Source organism: Epargyreus clarus, unplaced genomic scaffold (assembly GCF_041222505.1).
Source record: "Epargyreus clarus isolate Ecla_fem2 unplaced genomic scaffold, WU_Ecla_fem_2.2 ptg000027l, whole genome shotgun sequence".
Lineage (NCBI taxonomy): Eukaryota > Metazoa > Arthropoda > Insecta > Lepidoptera > Hesperiidae > Epargyreus > Epargyreus clarus.
Window position 1 is genome coordinate 11,559,113 of NW_027332234.1, and position 7,771 is coordinate 11,566,883.

Consider the following 7,771-nt stretch of genomic DNA (forward strand, 5'->3'; position numbering starts at 1 on the left):
TTTTGAAGGGTGTGGTAAGGGAGACAGACTTTTCCGAGGCGTTGCAACTTAGTCCTCAGGGGTACTGGCGCATCTATGGCCAACCTCAGGTAGGAATATCTAATCTTATCTGGGGTTCATTACAGGTATGGGCGGCAGTAGCCACTTAGCATCAGGTGGACTGCATGCTCGTCTGCTCCTACGCCTATATTATAAAAAAAGTAACAGCAAGAGTTGACTTTACTTTGTGGATAGGTGTTGAACTCAATGACTTGTATTTTACTAGTCATTAAGTTTAGTTCAACTAAGCTAAGCTATTTTTAACCTTATTTAATCGTGATTCAAATTTTTCTAGCTCGACACATCTCAATACCCATTCCCAAATACATTATGGCACGTCAAGCCCGCAAAGGAGATAGCAATTAAAACAACAGCCATGCTCCTCGTTGGCATCGTTGGAATATTTCTCAATTCCATCATCCTGATCATCCTCATACAAAATCGGTGGCTCTGGACAGCAAGTAACTATCTCATTGGGAACCTCGCTCTTGTGGACTTGGTGACGTTGGTGTTCTGTCCCTGGTTCATGCTTGTCCGGGACTTCTACCAGAACTACGTTTTGAGGCAATTTGGATGCCGTTTTGAAGGTTTCTTGCAAGGTTAGTCTGGTTATATACATATAGCTATCACATTGTAAAGGATTAGTATTGTTATAAATAGTACAGCGTATAACGCAACCCCTGAAAACTAAATTAGAACGCCTTTGACTGTCCTAGATAGTTTTTATAAGCTCTGTAAGCTACAAAACATAAATTAGTATGGCGATAGTGTTACTACAGTCAAATGATATAGTTCTATGGAGTTCTTCCCCTAGCTATAATGTGCTAACCTTTTTGCCTTTAAGATCTGATGAATTATCTCATATTCTATACTTTTCAGCATCGCTTCTTTTGGCTAGTGTGGGTGCAGTGATGTTAGTGTCATATGATAGGCTTGCTGCCGCAGCATTGACGTCAGAGGCGAGAGTGACCAAAAAAGTAGCACCTAAGCTCATCATCGCATCCTGGCTGGTTCCATTCGCATTATCTTTACCCTGGATTATACATAGGGAGTTTGTAGTGAGTACTGTGACGCCAATATCTGATTAGATACATTAGAGAATATTGTTTCATTGTTTTTTTAATTTGTTTCATTTCCTTTTTTCATTCTACTTAAAGTAACAGTCTCAGGTACTAAAAGTATTTTCATACTCCACTTTATATTGAAATACATTTAAAAAATTCAAAATACCGATTAAGCATAAAATGAAAAACAAACATCTGCTATTGGGCAGAAATAGTGAAAGACCTTATTAATGTGTTAATATTATTAAAGTAATAATATTTTAATGCCAAGTAAAAGCATATCATTAAATACCTTAGTCAAAATATAGACTATGAATATTATGTAGGTCTGTTTTGATTTCAGGAACGACCATGGTTAGATCATTTGGAAATGTACTGTGCAGAAGACAGAGATTTCTTGGACATTTATTGGCATTTCATTCTTCTACTTCTTGTCTGGATACCACTTGGAGTTATGGTTCTAACAGTATGTGGAATTAAATGGTACCTATGTGATTTTGATGCCTCTATAGGCAAATAAAACTAATTTTTGGTATATTTTCAGTATGGAGCAATAATATGGCGTTTAGAAATCAGCACCCGTACCCTTTCCTCTCGTGGTGGTGGTCAGGCTATCAGGAAGATGAGGGGCAACGCTGTCAGGATAACAGCCTGCGTGTTATTAGTCGCTGTCTTCTGCAGGATTCCGTACACTGTTATGATTTATTGGAGAAACAATCTTAGCATGGAGATTAATTCGGTACGTGATATTGTGATGCCAAAAAAATAGTATATTATCAGTTATGTTTTTTTTTTACTTTTCTTTTAATCAAAAGTGTTGACATTTGAATAATATATTTTCAAGTTTTATTTATATTTTGATTTATACAGAGATTACGTAGCATAATAGGACGTTTTTTAGAAAAATACAATACATAGCGTAATAGGCCAGAGATGTCACAAAGTGTTTGTGAACTCATCATCATTGGAAATCCTAGAGTGTGGCTTATACTATTTAACTTTTACTTTAAAACTTACCCTATTAAAAGTTGGTTTTCATTTTGAATTCTACATTCTTCATCTTCAGGTTGACGGTGGCTTTGCAGCTATCTGGTTCTCCGCTAGCTTCCTCATGTACGTGAACTGTGCCATTAATCCCCTCATCTATGGCTTTACCAACACCAGATTCCGTAAAGCTATGGACAGGACTCCCGGTATCGCCTGTTTTAAATTTGGCTCCTGGTGCTATACATGTAGTTTGGTGAGATTATGTTTTCATTTAGTTAAGTACTCTTTCCTTATTTATTGTCCTAATTGATAAGTAGCCAAAGAGCAAATCATAAATTGCGTTAGTTCTGATATCAGTAATTTTGAATTATTGAAAAAGCGAAATAATTTCACGTAAATACAATCACGGTGTAATTTATCAAGTCGAAAATTATGTTTAAAGCTTAAAGTAATATTTCGATACCTTAATTCGCAAATCTGCCAACTCCACTTTGTGTCAAAATGTTTCTTTCAAACGTCATTTACTATCAAAATATATATATTTTTTAAAAGGGCGTTGGCTGATTTGCGAATTAAGGTATCGATTTGTATATTACTTACGAATGAATTGTTGTCAATGAATTGAAATTGATTGATCGATTTCGGAATTATACGCGTGTCTCATTGACGTCATTTATATAAGTTAGATGGTTTATTTCCAGATGAACAAGAAAAAAGAATCAGTACCAGAGAAAGACGTGGACAAAATATTTATGATAGAGACAAGTCCGGAATCAAAGAAGAGGATATCAAGCATGATAAAGAACATATTACATATCAACAGAGATACGATAGAACTTAGTATGCCGAAGCTAGATGAAGTTACTACAAAGCCTACAAAAATAACGCCTTTGAAAGTTGATGAAAGTTAAAAATAATAGATAATTACTAGCTGACCTGGCAAACGTAGTATTCCCATATAAATAAAAAATGTTAAGGGTGAACGACCCTTATCACTTAGGGGTATGAAAAATAGATAGTAGCTGATTCTCGGACCTACTGAATATGCATATAATATTTGGTGAAAATCGGTAAAGCCGTTTCGGAGGAGTACGGTAACTAACATTGTGACACGAGAATTTTATATATAAGATAAACAATAATAATTAAGAATATTTAACATATTAAAAATAAAACAAAACAAAACTATAGATGTCGATAGATACAGCATTGCAAGTGGCTAAAATATCAAAAACGGTAAAAATATACAATTACAGTTAAGCTTATTTATTAAAAAATAATTTACTGTATTATAATAACAAAATAATGTATATTTTAAAATTAGATATAGAATAAATTATACATATTTTAAAATTAAGAGAAGATTAGATATAAAATATGTGATTTCATAAATAATATAAATTCAATTGTCTTTTATTATTACGTAATTTATAGTATTTACTTCTAACAGACTTCTTATTTACACTGCAGAATAATCATAAAATAAGTTACATCAATATCGAATAAAAGATCTTAACTGTATTAAATTATTTACTAACTTGAAATATTTTATCAATGTCTAAAACTTTTGAAGTCACACTCTGTGAAATATTCATTTAAACTTTTTTTGTATAAAATGATTACTTTTAAGTTATAAACATGAAATCTATTAAAAATCAAAACCTTATAGAATAACTTATTTTTTTTTATGAGATACTTATGTAAATAGATAAATACACATATAAAAGACAAAAACTATAAAACTAATAACAAAGTCTATTTACAAGGAATAGAGAGAGATAATTAAAATAGAAAAGTTAAGGATAAACTGCTTACAATAAACCTGAAACTATTAAAATTAAAACGATAAACCGAAATTTAACAGAAATTGCTACAAGTAAAATGTTCACCTTCAAATCTTTTAGTTATTTTACATAATTTAAATCTTTAAGCCTTTAAGAAAATAGTTCAAAGACCTAATTTAATGAGGGCTTCATCACATATACCGCCTAAGCCTAATTACTACGATAAAATTTCTCTATTAGTTCACTATTTAAATATTATATTGTTCTTTATTTTTCAATTTTACATTCATTTTATTTGTTAGTAAAACAAAACATATTTAATTAAATTTAATTTTTAGTTATTACCACTCGTTTCTTTAGTATTTCTTGGTCATCAAAAATTCTTAGTGTTAGCCGGTAACTCCATTAGTTCCATTATCCGTTGAATCTAGGAGACTTGTCAATTCTTTCAACTTCATCTCCAAAGTTGGCTGCATATGCGGCTCCACTTTTAAAATATTCATTGCGTCTTGTAAAAGAACTAGGCTTTCCATAAGTTGACTCTGGAAGAAGGAAAAACATTTTTTTAAATGATGTTACCGTTCTGAAACTTCACGTATATTTTTGGCGTAGCTAGAGTAATTTTTGATTCCATTTATAATATAAATAAATAGAATCAAAAACATTTCATAAATCTATTTTCGATTTATTATCGAGCAAAAACTGGGCTAAATTGTTTTATTGTGCAAAATCTCCATTCCTTAATTTCAACCATCTTGACCTCATTTCTCAATGTGAGACGTAGGTATTTTGATATTCTACACCTAACATTTTTAGCTTTCATTTACGTCTGAAAATAACGTCATCAAATTACATCACTTTCCTTTTTACGGCAACATTGTTGTCTGACTTTTGTTTAGTCAGTTTAAAGATCCATTGACGATATAAATAAAATCTGGGGCGTTCGTCTCGTGGCTATCAACATGTTGTAGGCCGTTCACTTTATTGGCACCTCGCCAATATCTATCGTATCGTAAGCTAACATAATGATTTTCTCATTTACACGTGTATTTAATATGAAATTTGCATCAGCTCGACTGCAATTAATTTTGTTAGCGATAAATGTCTCATCAGTATCCAGTGAAAGAGAAAAAATGCCTTTATTGCTAATAAAGACGACGACTAATAAAATCTTTCCACATTTTCTTACAAAAATGAAATGAAAGTTATAACACTCGTGATAATTGTACAAAAATTTATATATTTTCTTTGTCACAGCAAAACGAATGAAATAGGATTTTAAAATTTATTTGTTTAACAAAGTTTGAAAATGTTTAGACTATCTAATAGATTTATAATTAAGCGTATTCTACGTGAAAATTATTAGAGTACGAGTATACGAGTATGTCTTAGATTACTACTACATGATTCTATGCGTTGATAGCCATTATTGTAATTTGTGTACAGTACCCTTGCCATGAGTTTTCAAAACACCCCATAATTTTACGTTACGATTACTCAATCCATTATTCTGTTCCGTTTGCTTTAGTAGACTGAGTAAGCGTAACAATAAGTAAGTGCTCAAGTGACGATTAATTTTTTGTCTACCTTTACGTTACCGACACAATAGTTCTGATACAATCCGCTAGGGGCGCTGATTGAAAATTGTATGGGCAAATACGTAAACAAATACCAAAACAGTCATATTTATCAAAACGTAAAAACTTATGGTAAGGGTACAGATAAAGGAATTGTTACCTTAGGCTTAAAAATTGTAAAATTTTGTGTTGTATTTTTAGCTTTCATTTGCGTATTATATGAATGGTTTATTCTATAAAATTGAAATACTTACTTGGGCTGCTTCTTTAGTTAGCTTTCCATTTTCAAAATCTCTCTTAGTTTCCAAAGTCATAACACTTTGTAGTTCCAGGAGTATTGTCCCTCTAAATCTTGACCAGCCTGGTTCTAGTTTATCTGCCAACTCCAGAAGTTCATGACAGATATCAATTTTACGTTTCAACAGGTGATCAGGGAGTTCTGGAAATTAAGAAAATAAATAGGTAACAACAATTCAATAGGTTATCATTGAAAAACATAGGATCAGACCATTTGCCGTAATCAAAAATTAACAGAAAGACAAATGAAAAGATTAAAATAAAATAAAAATACGTTTTGTCACTTATAACCGGGCACTGGGTCTGTTTTGAAGTGATCACCATTAATAGGAAAAATGTGACTACCCCAAGTCACAGAAATTTGAATTTTTCGATGGCGCTTGGGGATAAAACTTAGAACTTTCTATGTGTATAAAATATGAAGTACCATTGCGATATAATTTTACTTAGTATTCCACACGGCATAGTGAATATGATTTAAAAAAAGCTAATTAAATATTTAATATCAAATGCTTGTAATTTCGTAGCGTTAATAGCGCATCGCCTAACGCATCTTACTGAGAGAGAAGCTCTATGTGTTTAAGTTTATTTTGATTGTTAGTTGAAACAAAGTACTTGTAGCGAAATCTATTAAAAGTTACCTGTCAGCGCGTATCCTTTTATATTTCCATAAATTTGCATCAAAGCTAATTTTGCTTGAACTACTAAATGATTGGTTGGATGTAATGTCTGACTGTACGTCTCTATGAACCTTTCAAACTCTGCTGGGTTCGATTTATTAAGCCGCAATAAGTCTTGTTTCAACGCTTTATTTCCCCAAACCATTTGCTTACTTAAAATGTAGTGTTCACATTTTTCGCATTTCCAAGGGGCGGATTCATCTAATGGGTTTGTTGACATCAGCATCGCACCTCTCTCTGAACCTGTATCTTTGAATGGTCCATTACATACAGAACAATATATATTTCCTAAATGCGTGCCAAATTCTGTTGGGTCTTTACATCTTTCGCAATCACAACCAAAACATTTATTTATCAGCAAATGACTTCGTCTGTCCAAAGTGCCCCAAAGCGATTGGGTATACGTAGCAGTAATTAATTCACCTTTAGCGATTGGCATTGTCGCGATAAGAGCTAGATTGTTTTCGTCACCTAAAAATATATGTCTCGTATTCGGTCTGCAACTGTGGTTCATCATTGAGGCCGTGATGTATATAGCCCGCAACTTTTTCCTACCATCTGGGGACCTCACATCAAACGAATTTGTATCATATATAGATGCCACTTTAAGAATTGTCTCTTCATCAAAAGGCAATTCCAGTACTTGTACGATAAACGTAACTAGATTCACTTTTAATACTTTATATAGGGGCGTGTCCATTCGTTCCTCAATATGGGACTGCAAGCTCATTATATTTTCAAATTGCAGTGGATTCGATTCTTTCATTAACAGAACCCTCATGGGCGCAATCACACAGTACGCGGCCTCGACTTTGTCGGGTCGTTCGTATTTTATGTCACATCTGTATTTTCTTTTCGACATCGCTTTACATTCGGGTTGGTGAGCCTCAGCTTTTTCACAGTCGAGGCCACACATGGGCCAATTACATGAGGAGCACTTGTAGAAATCTTTTGTATCTCCAAATTGCATGGGTTCCAGTTTAATACCGCACGCTAAACAATGGGGAGCACAGGTTATTTTGGGGCCACTTACGGCTGGTTTTTCTTTCAGAATCATCTCGCCTTGCTTGATGTCTCTGCTCGCAACCATGTGGCGTCCCAAGGTATCTGTGTATTGGACCTTAAAGGCTCGGCATTTTAACTTATGGCCTTCTTTCCATCCCAATTTCTGGTGAGCTCTCGAGCAGTAATAGACGAGCTTGCATCCTCCGCAGGTTTGGTTGGCTGGCTGCTGGCATACCTCACACACAGGTATTTCTCGCCTCAGATAGTCCATTGTTTTGCTGTAAACCGTTAAAACTTGTAGGGCGAGCACGCGCCCGGCGTGATCCAACTCTAGCACA

At 33.7% G+C, this 7,771-nt stretch overlaps 2 protein-coding genes across 2 annotated transcripts; one reads left to right on the forward strand and one right to left on the reverse strand.

The window, feature by feature from the left end:
- The first annotated feature begins 400 nt into the window (after positions 1–400).
- NGR-A34 (neuropeptide receptor A34) lies at positions 401–3,001 on the forward strand. The gene is made up of 6 exons (XM_073089014.1): positions 401–638; positions 919–1,097; positions 1,447–1,569; positions 1,648–1,842; positions 2,170–2,343; positions 2,792–3,001. Exons 1-6 carry the CDS (start codon positions 416–418, stop codon positions 2,999–3,001), a joined length of 1,104 nt encoding a protein of 367 aa, XP_072945115.1. The 5' UTR covers positions 401–415.
- A 791-nt stretch (positions 3,002–3,792) lies between these two features.
- Positions 3,793–7,771, reverse strand: LOC140753904 (SET domain-containing protein SmydA-8). The gene is made up of 3 exons (XM_073088734.1): positions 6,390–7,771; positions 5,706–5,890; positions 3,793–4,416 (listed from the first exon to the last, which is right to left on the reverse strand). The coding sequence occupies exons 1-3, from the start codon at positions 7,702–7,704 to the stop codon at positions 4,264–4,266; spliced, it is 1,653 nt and encodes a 550-aa protein (XP_072944835.1). The 5' UTR covers positions 7,705–7,771; the 3' UTR covers positions 3,793–4,263.

Coding starts and splice junctions, on each gene's coding strand:
- NGR-A34 (XM_073089014.1), top strand. CDS start 416: ATGCTCCTCGTTGGCATCGTTGGAATATTTCTCAATTCCATCATCCTG. Junction 1,570..1,647: donor TTGGAGTTATGGTTCTAACA/GTATGTGGAATT, acceptor GTATATTTTCAG/TATGGAGCAATAATATGGCG. Junction 1,843..2,169: donor TTAGCATGGAGATTAATTCG/GTACGTGATATT, acceptor CTTCATCTTCAG/GTTGACGGTGGCTTTGCAGC.
- LOC140753904 (XM_073088734.1), bottom strand. CDS start 7,704: ATGGACTATCTGAGGCGAGAAATACCTGTGTGTGAGGTATGCCAGCAG. Junction 5,891..6,389: donor AAAAGGATACGCGCTGACAG/GTAACTTTTAAT, acceptor CTTAATTTCCAG/AACTCCCTGATCACCTGTTG. Junction 4,417..5,705: donor TAACTAAAGAAGCAGCCCAA/GTAAGTATTTCA, acceptor TCCTTCTTCCAG/AGTCAACTTATGGAAAGCCT.